Genomic DNA, 12,827 nt, shown 5'->3' with positions numbered 1-12,827 from the left:
TGCTCTGGGCCGGGTGCTGTTTGCTGGCTGTTCTTCCTCGTATTCCCCTCCTCCGGGGTGCACGGGGACGGGCCGGAAGGCTCTCCACGTCCCCACCTACGCTGCCGCTTTCTGCCTGGGAATCCTTCCTCCCCGGGGGCCTGAAGCATCTCTCAGGTCCCCCGGGACCCTGAAGTACGCCTATGGAAACCGACGGAGCAGTTTCCAGGACAGCCGGGGCCCGGATGCAGAGCTACAGGCTGGGTGTTGTGCTGCGCGGGGCGGGACGGCTCGTACTCACCGGTCTGCAGGGTCTGCCTCCCCCCTGAGAGCACTCCCAGGGGCAGGGTACCTGTGGGAGTCAGGCCTTTGAGGGTCAGCACGCTCTCGCTTTCCTCTCTGCAAATAAAAAAAAAAAAACAGAGCCGGTTACCGAGAGCTTAACGCGGGGCTCAGACAGGTCCGTGCAAGGAGTGGGGAGCGCCCCGAGAGCTGAAGCAGCGGGGAGCTGACGCTTAGTGCCGAGCACGACCCTGCCTCCCGAACGCAGCACCCCTGCCTCCGCCGCAGAGCTACAGCGCGGCGAACGCGTCCCAGCCCCGCGAGGGCCACGCGCAACTCATCCAAGGTTTTCGGAAGCCTCGGAGCGCCCGGAGCACGGAGCCGGGCAGAGAAACCGGCACCTCGAGCCTCTGCCACCCGCCCTAAAGCAGCAGCCTGGAACACGCGGGCACCGACGAACGTCCCCCGGGACCCAGAGCAAGACAGAACGCGACGCCGCGCACCGTGCTGCGTCCTTACCGAAGGACCGAGAAGACACGTGCCATCTTCCCAATGGCTCTAATCTTATTCCTGATGATCTCTTTACGGACTGTTGTCCCACCTTCGGGAGAAAAAAAAACAAAAACAAAAACAACAAAACACCACCGGCATGTTTAAGGTTCCCCGTCCTGCCTCGGAGGCACAGGCAATGTCAGCATGAAGCCCCTGTCTGACTCCAGGAAAAGGAAAATCACGGTTTACAGGTTTCACGGCTAGGGCTCTCGAGAGAACAGCGCCGAGGCCGGCGGTCAGGATGGCAGTGAGGAGGGCAACAACACCGACAAGATGAGACACGGACTCAGAGGTCTAAAGAGTAGAACCACCAAAGGGAACAGCTCGGACAGGCGTCGTCGGAAGCTCACCGGGGTTCGCTCACACTACACAGGACGTAACACAAACGACTCAGCCACGTAGACACGGGTTTGCAAGGCAGAACGCGGCCGGGTCTGACTGCTGATGGGCACGGCGGAACACCGGGGCCGTGCTCGCCGCGGGGAGCAGCGCCACGCAAGCACCAGCTCTGGCATCCAAGGCACGCAGCGAAGGGCCGGCCGGAGCCCCGCGCACGCACAGAGTGAGAGAGGTGAGCTCCCCTTCCCCCTACACAGACCAAAAACGTGGGAGGAAAGCACGGAGGGTAACTGGAAACAAACAAAAAAAAAACCAACGTAAACGAGGTAACAAAATACATCTCCTCTCGGCTGAGATTCTTCACGTGGCCCAAGTGCACATCAGGACAGGACAAGCCAAACCGGAGGTCTAACATGCACCGATGGCTCAGCCATGCACTAGGTGGCTGCATTCAGAAGTCAGATAGAAACGTGACCCCGTTTCTCGAGTTCCTGGGGGAACGCAGAAGGGTTAAAAAACACACGGCGCTTATGTTAAAACTGAAAGGGGGATGAAGAGACTGCCCGACTAGTCAGCTATTCAAATCCACTCCAAGGAATCTGGTGGCACAGGCAGTGAAAATTAAGCCGGTAGCAAATTCTAGCTGGGTACCTTTCTGATAGCTTGAAATGTAGTGATCTTCAGGGAGAGGAGACACCAAGAAACAAGTAGATGAAGACAGAGATAGAAGAAACAAATTTAATTTTCATGGGAGGGAGAAAGAAAAAAAAAACAAAAACAAAAACAAAAAAACGAAATGCAAATGGGAGAAGCGGGTTAAAGTCAAGCTGTCGGCCGAAGCGGCACCGTTTTAGAGCACCGTGGTGTTCTGCCGCCCTGCGGGACTGATTTTACTCCACCCTGCGCAGATCTGTGCCGGCAGCCCCCCCCGAGACCCCCCCCGATGTCCCCACTGGTGTCCCTGCTGCTCGCCGCCCCCCCCGACACGAACTGCAGCCAGCACGCTGTGACTTCTTCCCTTTTCGTGCACAGCTCAAAACCAGGGCCGAAAGCTGTGATCTACATTTCTGGGCTGACACGAGGAGCCACTTCAGAGGAGTTTGGCGCAACAGATGAGCAGACTGGGTGGATGTTCTGCTGTAGCAAATTTAGATTCGGGGGAAAAAAATAACAACTCGGGAAGCAGTCTCTGCAAGGAGCAGGAAACCGTTCTCCAGAGGAGCTGGCAAGAAGTGTCTGTCACAGGGCATATAACTCAATTTCGCTGTGATTGAGCAGCAAAGGGAAAAAAAATAAAAACGTTTCCTACCCACGGCTGCACAAGGGCTGCCCAAAAAGGATCTGGAGTCCCTGGCAGGGCAGCTGCTGAGCACTCTCGAGCTAGCATCCCAGACCCGTCCCCACCGTCACCCCCCCAGTGTTACCAGCTCAGTCCTAGCAGAGTTGGTTTTTTTTTTTTTTTCTTTACCTTCCAATGTCTCATCGCCATCTGAAATCAACTCATCATCGGAGCATATGTTGAGGATGTTAACGAGCATTTCTGTGACTGCAAGAAGCACAGACAGGAAGATTAGAGAGGCCTGGCGCGCGCTTGGCAGGCGGAGGGATTCGGAGGACAAGCCGGACAAAGGAACGATTTCAAGGTCATTTTTACTCTGGAAGTGGGAGCCCAGAGACACTTTTTTAGCTGCTCGCTGCTGGTGCCTCGCAGCAGTACCCAGAGCAGACGACATACTCCGCGCCTTCTGCCAAGGAGGTGGACGCGGTCCAAGCACAGCACAGATGAAGCAGCCGTGGGGAGCGGGGTGCCAGCATCGCTGCCTCCCCACCCCAAACCTGCACAGCTCGCCACCTGGCTCCGGGAGCCTCAGGTCTGCGGGGAATTCAACCCTCGGCTCCCTCAAAGTCAAAAAATCCTTTGGCTCGGACTTGTTAAAGTCGTCCTCAAAACCCACAGCTCCGGTGCGGAATTTAAAACCCGCCAGGAGGTGTAAAGACTCCTTCGCTGAGAAAGCGAGGCGAAGTCTTGGATGTATTTTAAGCAGCCTCACCTCCTTCAAAATGAAATAAGCCTTTACATTCAAGTGAATGCTTCCTTTCTGGCCACCAGCCAGCGGGAGATTTTCATTCCTCTGCTGCACACGAGGAGCGAGGGAAAACGTCTCCAAATCCCGAGGCAGGGCTAGACCAACCGAGACCGGCTCCGTCGGCCAGGCAGAATTAGGAAGAAGGGACTGTTTTGTTGGAAAAAGCTTTCTAAAGCAGCTATGGACAATTATTTTAAAGCTTCAGCCAGTAGCACGCGGCTCTCCTTGAACCTGAGCGCTTTTCCCAGCGGTATCTGCTATAACAAGTTACGACACTGTCCCAAAACATTCAGCAGCTCGTGGGACAGGTTTCGCACACTCGGGCTTCGAACTACGACCAGTCCCTGGGCAACTCCAAAAATCAATCCAAACAGCACTCACCCTTCTCTCCCACGAAAGGCAGAGACCATGTGAAGACATCCATGAAGTTTGGAAGCCAGTACGGATGAGGGGAACAGTTGAACTGCCTTATGTTCATGACGTTGTTTTCGTATTTCAGTACAGCAGCTAGGAGAGAGCAAGGAGACACAACGCAAGCCCAAAGGAGCCGTCAGCCTCAGGGAGTTGTGCCTCTGCTAATTAAACTTCATTATCAACAGCAACAAGAGGTCGGGCTCATGCGGAATCAAACTACCAGATATCCAAAACCAGAGAGTTTAAGCAGTATTTTTCAGGTGATCTATTGTTTCACAAAAGCTCGTAATAATAATGAAGGTGAATTTAACTACGGCGTTAAAATCGATGCAGAAGTGGTGTGCACGGAGCCGAGATCCAAAGCGAGGGGTAAAAATACATTTTAGGGAAGTTCCCCACAGTACGTACATGGTATCAGGGGAACGGGGAAGTTAAAGCTTGCCTGTACAAGCAGCTTCTCTTTTATGGCAGCGTTCATCAAGAGTGCTCAGTTGTCATGTGGCTGGAAACGAGAGCATTATTCTAGGCTCTCTAACTTGACAGTTAATTGCCACAGTAACGTCTGAGATCTTTGAGTCAGAGAAGCCAGCCGCTTCCAGCTCCCCAGCTGCCATCGGGTTAGCACAGAAAGCTCTTTTTTTCCATTTCATGCATGCAAATGCAAGCAGAGGAGCGGGCAGAGTGGCCACGGAAGATGGAGAGGGATTTCCTGGGAGCGTGACGCCAGTACTGACAGCCCAACAGCAGCACAGCCCTGGCCCTGCCAGCCTTACCCTTGTTGTTATAGACATCTAGGTAATTTGGTGCAGAGAAGATTGTGATTAACGACGGAAAGCCTGTTGTCTGGCTCTTCCTGTACATTCGGTACCTGAAAAGCAGGTCAAGCGTTAAACGCACCGCTCCTGCTCCGCACGGGTGGCAGGAAGGCAGAGGGAGGCTGCTCGGTGGCACTCACCCAGCGTCCTGGGCTTCGTGAGCTCGGATTACAGATAACAAACTATTGTTCTGCAAAAAATCACAAACTGCAGGGTAACTGGAAAACAAAAACATACGTTAGCACGTCGCAAAAGAGAACAGGTAGCACCCAAGGTCTTGGTTTCAGGAACCGGCCGCTTTCAGCATCGGCTCAGTTTGTGCCCAGCATCCCCAAACGAGGCCAGTATGTATCGCATCGCTCAACAATGAATTGCGAAGCATTCTGTTGAACAGACCCCCGGTGCCAAATCCTCCCTATCAGCCAGGCTACAAGTGGTCTGTCAGCACAAATGCTCCTCCTTTAGACAGGAAAGGATTATTTCCTAGAGCTCCTGGTACCGTCCAGTGCCTGAAAACCACTCAAAAGGGCAGGCTGCCAACAAGCAGGAGCATCTCTGCCGTCCGATATCACCATTTCATAGAGCAACGGATCCAAAGAGAGCTCAACATTACAGGAGGGAACAAGATTTTGTCCATTAGAGCCAAAAGAAGAAGCCAACAGCTCTATTCCAGAGCCAGGCAGCGCTGTGAAGTCCCACGGAGTGATCCGAATAGCAATTCATCTCCCCATACACTTCAGCATAAGGAGAGAAAACCCTCCAGCCTATCGGTCCCCTAAAACACCGCTTACCTGTAGAAATAGGAGCAGCCTCGAACGGTGTTGTGGGCGAAATGCTCCACTGTCTTCTCGTTGCCGTAATCTTCCGACGGATCGGACCAGAGCAGGTCGCACATCGGGCCGAAGGCTGGAGGCTCCTTGAACCTGTCTAACTGAAAAACGTGCACAACGTCAGGACAGCATACACGGGCTGATGACCCTGCGGCTTGGAGACGGCCTCTAGGTTAGACCTGTGGTTATTTTTCCCGAGGATTAAGCCTCCTCTGACCACACCAGAAGCGAGTCGCAGCGTGAATATGCAGAGCACAGGAGCCTGCAACCTGCAAGCCCAGATGTGAATCGAGCCTGCCATTAACCACACCATTAATCCTAAGCTATGCTCCCCCTCCTAACCACTCCAAAAAGCCAGAGTTTTACCATGCGTGCAAACCAGGAGCAGCAAACAGGCTGCAAGAAGGAGCCGAACCCCAGTCGGGATACCCAACATACCCCAAAAACGTGAGAAGGTCGTGAAGATTACTTACTTTCCTAATGTCATCTAGACACGTGATTTCTGGAGACAGTCCTCCGTGAACACACAGAAATTGCTGGTTTAAGAGGGCAGCAAGAGGAAGACAGTCAAAGGTATCCATGCACGCATCGTACACTCGCTCCGAATACTTGATTCGACCTGTTGGGGTGGGGGCACGGGGAGGAAGAGATGCAAAAACTGAACTAATTTGCACGACAAAGACTGCTCAGGTTGAAAGCTTTCTTCTATTTTTTTTTTCCTCCTCCTTTTTCAGGGAGTCATTCATGCATCCCAACCCACACGATGTAAGAAGCAGTAAGGAAAGCTTTGATCAGCCGAAGCGCTGATAAATAAGTTGAGGGAGGCTAACACCCAAGGTGATGTGGGAACTCCACGGCTGTGACCCTGCAAGTCAAAAACTTTGCACCCGTGCATTGGTGAAAACGCTGCCTTAGAAAAATGCTTATTGGGCACGAAGATAAAAAGGCTCCAAATCTGGACATGGTCAGGAATATTAATCTCTCTTCGAGCTGTTTTCTAGAGCACCTGCACTAAGATTAACACAGAAAAGGAGCTCGACGGGTGCCACTGTGATAGGAGACTTGGGATGCTAACAAAGTCATCCCAGGCTTTCCTACACACGTTGCACCTCCCGACTCCGAGAGGAATTGCCCGTGTTTCTGTACATCGAGGAGCCAACGTGGCCTTTCCAAAAGCAGCTCAGCTTTTACAGCAAGCCCCCACGTACGTTCAGGAACGTCTCTCCATGCCTCCCATTAGAGCAGAGGACAGGATCACGGCACGTCAGGCACGTGTCTTCGTGCACCTGCAGCCCCCCTTGCGAGGCAGCAGTGTGTTAACACAGCCAGGTCTTTGAGAAAACCCCTCTAATGCTATAAAACACATTTTTGTCTAAATCCAAACCTGCGCGAATGGCAAGTTCACCTTTCAACAGCTTTACAGAGATACTTACAGGTTTATTCAGCTGCAGGCTACGATACGGGAAGGGGGAAAGGCAGTATCTGCTGCCTTCCGAAGGAGGGGAAAAACCAGCACCTTCGGCTCCCTGGTTCGAATCGAGCCCAGCTCGACAGGAGCTCATCTCCCACCACCTGATGACTACGGCACCCAGCAGAGAGCTGGCAGATGTTTTCCAGCTCATTTCTGGGCAAACAGACCTCGTTATTTCAGTACCTATCGGCCTTACCCTGTCCAGCAGCATCCCGAGCTGCAGGGATGAAGCTTGGGCTTGTGCCTTGCCCGTAACCATTCCTCGAGGTTGGGTCTTGAGCAACCGTTCCCTAGCAAAGAGCTGCACATTGCTGCTGCAGACCTCTATGATTATTGCTTTATGATTATAATGACCATCAGCCTCGGGGGAGAGGGGTCATTCCCCAGCCTCTCATCAGCCATAGTTTAAAAATACGTAAACGCAGCCCGAAACTATCTTTAACTCCAGTAAAATCATCTTAAAGGTAATGATTCTCCCCAGTGCAAACACTGAGGACCAAATCCTTTATTTGCTTCCAATTGTAATCACCGATCCCAGCTGCACAATCTGGAGCTGAAAGTCATTTGGCAGTAATTATACGGCGCTGGGGCTGGAAGTCAGGGAGGGGGATGCATGCAGCCGCATCAAGGCAGGGAAGATGTGCTCGTTTCCTCCATCCAGGGTTGTTCTCTGCAGCCAGAAGGCCGCATCAACACGCACCCAGAACTTCATGGGACTTAAAAATTTGTGTGGTTTTTAGCAGGAGCTGTAACAGGAGAAACGCTGCCTATTCAGGATAAAAAAAAACAGCTGTTTTTTCCACCTCCAGACCTACCTGGTATCGCTCGTGGCCGCCCCCCACCCCAAAATAAGCCCCCCACACCCGGTCGCGAGACATTAATAGATTTAAATCCTTACACGGGGGATACTTACACTCTTGTTTAAAGGTGAAGTATTCTGTGAGGTGCCTGCACTCGTGGTTCCCTCGAAGGAGGAACAACGTTTTGGGATGATTTATCTTTAAACTCCATAAATACAGCACACACTGCAAGAGAGGGAAGGAGGAGATGGCGGGTAACGAAAACCTTTTACAGGGTACTAATCATCCGCGGACTTCAGTAAGTGTTTCTGGGAAGACACCCAACAGGCTGCATTCGGCGTGGAACCCTGATAGAAACCCAGCTCCATAATCGGCAGCAGATCTTATCTTGGCCAACCTCACCAGCGGGGGGGAAAAGCCACCCCGAGCATTTCTCTATATTAGGCCCGAGCTGGAGAAGTGACAAATGAGGTCGCATTCGGCTGAAAGCGGTGCTGGGCTGGGTGGGGGCAGCTTCGCCTCCCAGCACGGACCCAAGCGAGCGGCACCCGCTCGCGGAGCAGCAAAGCAAAGCCGGCTGCGGCGCGGATGTCCCGCTGCCATCGCAAGCGGAGACCATCACGGAGAGCAGCCAGCCGTCCCGCTGGCCCTTTCCTCAACAGCTTTCAGCATCAGAAAAAAATAAAAATAAAAAATCAACTTCATCTTCCTCGCCGGCTCTCCCCCCCCGCTCTGTTTTTCTGCTTACGCTACAGTCATGTGAAGTTCAAGTTCAAAACAGGAAAACCCTAGCCAAAAAAAAAAGCTCGGTAAAACCTTTTTGGCTTTGAAGAGGGCTTCCCACATCCCCTCTCGGAGCCGTGACACCTGTGAAGAGGTCGCGCCAAACAAAGCCGCACCGAAACGAGCTTTTGGAGCAGGGGCCCCGAAATATTTCACGGCGGAGGCTCCACGGAGGAGGGGAGTGCTGGACCCGTAAAACATCGCTGATCTGCCGTGCACATCTCCAGGAGCTGCTGCAGCGTGGGAACAGCCTCCAGAAGCGAAATGAACTCATTTTGGGTTGGTTTCCGCCACTGATACCCTGGGGGCTCAGTGTTTTAATACCGTGATACCCAAGGTAAGCCCTAAATTAAGTCATTCCAACGACACGCAGGGATCCCAAGGAGCTGCAGAGCACCCATCTGCATCCAGCACAGCTCAACCCCACAGAAAAAGACTGATAACAACACCTGAGTTTTAAATCTGAGCAGAAATGGGGCCAGAGACAGTGGCAGGTAATGTAAGCTGCAGTTAGGGCTAGCAGAAATAATGCTTCATTACATCCACTAACAGGACGAGTGCCCCCAACACAAACATTCCTAATTATTCTGTGATTTAAAGCTTTAGCCTCCCATGTCTGCAGCCTTAGTGTCACGTTTCTGAGTTAGCTTGAGAACCGGGAAATGAAAATCGCTGTAACTGAAACAAACGACTGGCAAAGCATTGGGGAAAGCAGCCGGCCCCGGCTCCACTGCTTCGAAGCGAAGCAAGAAAGACGCTCCATTAATAAAGAGGCGCATTTGGGGTGTACAGCAGGTCAGCAACTTGCTGAAGAGTTATTTAAGACCGGATTCCAAGTGTTTTAAAAATCAAGCTCAGCACCATGGCTCTTCCTGGGCAGGCAGCAACCAAGCCACAGAGCCAAGGGCTGCGGCACGGCGGCGGCTGCCCACGGCCTGCAGCGATTCCACGGGCTGAAACGCGGGGACGGGCAGGGAGAAAGGTGCTAGCAGCGCGAGGGTGGGCTCAGGACACCCAACAGCCTTCCCAGACTTCCAAGGCTCCGTGGGTCATCCCATCCCATCCCATCCCATCCCATCCCATCCCATCCCATCCCATCCACAGCCCAGCAGGGACCCAGCGCTGCCTCCCTGCCCGCAGCACCCCTCGGGGCGAGCGAAGCCATCGGGGCTAACGTCAGGTTTACAGCACCGGCTGGATCTTTTTATTTCGTATCTAATTATTCTGGATAAAACCGCATTCGAGCCCGGCACAATCACGGCACGTGCAATTCCTAATTAGCCAGCGATAACGCGCCCCATTGTTGGTAGATTTGGAAGCTGATCTGGCAGCGGCGTATCCCGTTATCACCCTGTCCTTAACGCGCTCCTTCCATAGCTCATATTCCCGGTATAATAGCTCGATAATTAATAAAACAATTATAGTCATTGTACCCTGGCAGGCCCAGCTTCGCAGATCAGGGTGGCCGCTGACTAACGTTATCCTTCCTGCGTAAGGGCTGGGAGATGCAGCCGGAGGCCCAGCAACGCGCGCGTGCTCGGAAGGAAGCACCTTGCCCCCTCGCAGACCGGGGAGGGAATCCTCTGTCGGGATGCTGGCTCGTCAGCATCCCAAAATGTAATTATTTAGCCCCGTTTCCTCGCTGCCTGCCAGTCCCCTCGTTTGAGTCCGTGGATTAACTCCAAACAAACCTGGCAGCTGTCTCGCCAGGCTTCTACCTGCTTCTGAAAAACAGCAACTGAACAGGAGAGAGACCCAAAAAATAAAACCCCGCACTCTTCACGGCCTCATTACGCTCACTGGGAACGAATGTTTCTAAATGAGAATTCCCCTAAGCCACAAGCCCAGAAATAATTTCTTGAAGGCGTCCAGCTGAGCTGATGAACGGAGGCTTTCAGGGGTTTTAAAGGTTTTATCTGAGCTAAAAACTGCTCCTTTTACCTTGACAACCCAACAGAGCACCGGGGAGGGCTCCCAAGGGTTACCTGGGCTGCTCACACGCAGCACGGTTTGCCTCAACACCTCCTCGGCCCCCAGTTTTGTATCTCGTTTCCTGATTTTGCCTGCATCAGGATGCAATTAGACAATTACCTCCCATTCCGCTCAGTTAAAAGGTCGTGATTACCAGCACACGGGTGCCCAAGTTGGTGCCGTGACGCAGGGGTGCTGCCGGTGCCCTGCGCCTTCCCCGTGGTGAAAACCTCGCTGCCTCTCGGTCACCTCGGCCATGAAGCCACCAAAACCCCCACGTCAGACCCCTCTCTGCGCTGGCGAGGCCAGCTGCTCCGGCCACCCCAAGTTTTTGCACGTTAGGGAGCAGAAATCTTCCAAAAACGAAGCCAAGTCTCACGTCAGGGGCTGCTGGCTCCTCGCTCGGAGAAATCCTCCGAGCCAGCTGCTGCACACCCAGGTGGGAACCTCTTAAAGCACACAGGCAGCAGTAGGTGGGAAGAAGAGGCACACATCAATAAGAACAAGGGAGTGAAGCCTTCTAGATCCTGCTTTATCGGTGACATTTGGATCAGCCCCCGCATGTGCTAATCAAAGCCCACCCTGATTCGTGAGAGATCGATGCGATCTCCGTGGGCTAGGAGAGCGCTCGGGGGTTTTCTCTCCGCAGACACGAGGGGAAAAGGGGAAGGAGGAGGGTCAAGAGCAGCAGGAAAGGAGACCTGCACGCTCACGGCTTACTGACACGGGCCGGCCCGAGGCTCTCAGCCCAAAAACGCCACGGTGCTCTGCACGGGCTCCGCGTCTCAGCCTCGGGACTCAGCACAGAGCGGTGAGGGCTCGCTGTAGTCCTCAGGCCTTCCTCCTCGGGAGGGAAAAGCCACAAACCAAACTCCTCTGCCCACTGAATCTGCTCTCCAGGCTCATCCACGTCCCTGGAAGTCCCCAGTACCAGCAGGGCACAGAGAGACGAGGGCTCTGGTCCCAAACTCAGCGCTCATTTCTGCGGATCCCCAACGTCTGGTCAGTCAAAGGGAAGAGCAGAAGTGGGAGCGGCACTCCATCGCCTGGGATCTGTGAATTCGCGCACAGCCAGAAGGTACAGCACGCCTCACCTGAAGGTTGAATACCAAAAAACTCCACTTCTCACCTCGGAACAAGTTGCCGTGCAACAGCGTAATTTCTACGATCCTCTTTTCCAGGGAAATACGCCCAAACTGCACTCCCGGCCTGCAGCAGCCCCGCCGCCTCGACAAGCGGCCGAAGGCTCTGCTCGTCCCCTTCCTCCCCAGAGGCTGCCGGGCTCCTCCTGCCAGCACCACCCGAAATCCAGCAGCCACGACCCCACCTTCGGAGCAGCCCGGAAAACAGCTCATTGTCACCCCTTGGCTCGCAGTCCGTGTTTAGGAACACACCGAGCGCGAGGCTGGGCGCGAGCCAGAGAGCCGCCGGAGCGCAAGCTGGCGGCGGGACCCTCCCGGATCCTCTGCAGGATTCCTCAAAGAAGCCTTCGCACGACCTGCCTCCGTCCTTGGCCTTGAGAGCTCCTCCCCAAAACTGAACGCGTCCTGTACAGAAAAATTCCCCTGCCACAGCCCCGCTGCGGTAGCACCCTTCCTCTTCAAAGAGAAACCGAAATGATTTCGCAGCTCCTCCTGCCTTGCTCCACCGCCCGGTTTGACGTCTTTCGTGCCACCGTGTCCCCAGGTGTCACCTCCAACTGGGACAAGTGCTGCTTTTCCAGTGGGCTCTGGGGTTTGCAGCACTTCCCAACTGCTCTCCCTCGCTGCCTGTGTCAGTCGTGGCTTTTTGGTGAGCCAGCAGCAGCCACGGGGACCCCCCGATCCCTTTACCCAGCAGCTCCCAGTGTCCCCCAGCTCCTGGCACCCCAGTGAGCTGCAAAACCCTAACGGGGTGCGTGATGTTCCACCACCCGTACCTGCCAGGGGACGAGGCGGGCAGTCACACAGGCACAGCACAGCAAGGCGCACCATTAAACGCCTTTGCGCCCCCAAAATTCATTGCCCCTTCCTCCCGACCCCGTTCTCCGGCACCACACGCTGGATACTTTCAGGGGACAGTGGGGAAGCGGTGGCTCGGTTGCAAAGTGCTTTTTTTTTCCCCCTGCTAAGCTGAATCCCGCGAGTCTGTAAGCTTTTAGGTCTGCACCTGCTAGCTTAGCGTTAGCATCCCCCCGGTTCAGCTTTGGTTTGTCACCTCTATACTGAAGTAGCCTCTGTCCACGTAGTCTCCCAGGAAGAGGTAGCGGGTGTTGTTGGGTGATCCTCCCACTTCAAAGAGCTTCATCAGGTCAAAAAACTGCCCGTGAATGTCACCGCACACTGCGGGGGGGGAAGGAAGAAGAGCACAGAAGAGGGGCAGAGTTACACGCTAAGAAAAGAAAGGTCACGACAGCAACGAGGAGCACGGCTCTGCTCTGACCCAAGCCACCCCCGCCTCGCACCCAGCTCGCGCAAAACGTACGCGGCAAGAATCCCCTCTTCCGAGAGCTAAGGCAATTTAAA

The 12,827-nt window shown here is 54.1% G+C and overlaps 1 protein-coding gene across 4 annotated transcripts in view; it reads right to left on the bottom strand.

The window, feature by feature from the left end:
• PPP3CC (protein phosphatase 3 catalytic subunit gamma) overlaps positions 1-12,827 on the bottom strand; it is a 28,275-nt gene that overhangs the window by 3,043 nt on the left and 12,405 nt on the right. For 2 of the 4 annotated variants that reach the window (XM_066983361.1, XM_066983363.1), the window contains exons 3-13: positions 12,520-12,644; positions 7,683-7,794; positions 5,772-5,917; positions 5,260-5,399; positions 4,609-4,686; positions 4,427-4,521; positions 3,621-3,746; positions 2,621-2,698; positions 1,804-1,830; positions 781-862; positions 281-378 (exon numbers count right to left, since the gene is read on the bottom strand). In XM_066983361.1, coding sequence (XP_066839462.1) covers positions 281-378; positions 781-862; positions 1,804-1,830; positions 2,621-2,698; positions 3,621-3,746; positions 4,427-4,521; positions 4,609-4,686; positions 5,260-5,399; positions 5,772-5,917; positions 7,683-7,794; positions 12,520-12,644 — 1,107 coding nt within the window. The remainder of the gene's footprint in view (positions 1-280; positions 379-780; positions 863-1,803; positions 1,831-2,620; positions 2,699-3,620; positions 3,747-4,426; positions 4,522-4,608; positions 4,687-5,259; positions 5,400-5,771; positions 5,918-7,682; positions 7,795-12,519; positions 12,645-12,827) is intronic. The other 2 variants (XM_066983362.1, XM_066983364.1) reach the window with 1 other exon arrangement.

The sequence above is a fragment of the Anser cygnoides genome, chromosome 26, assembly GCF_040182565.1.
Source record: "Anser cygnoides isolate HZ-2024a breed goose chromosome 26, Taihu_goose_T2T_genome, whole genome shotgun sequence".
Taxonomy (NCBI): domain Eukaryota; kingdom Metazoa; phylum Chordata; class Aves; order Anseriformes; family Anatidae; genus Anser; species Anser cygnoides.
Note: the sequence above shows the minus strand (reverse complement) of the source record. Positions and strands in the feature narration are given on the sequence as shown.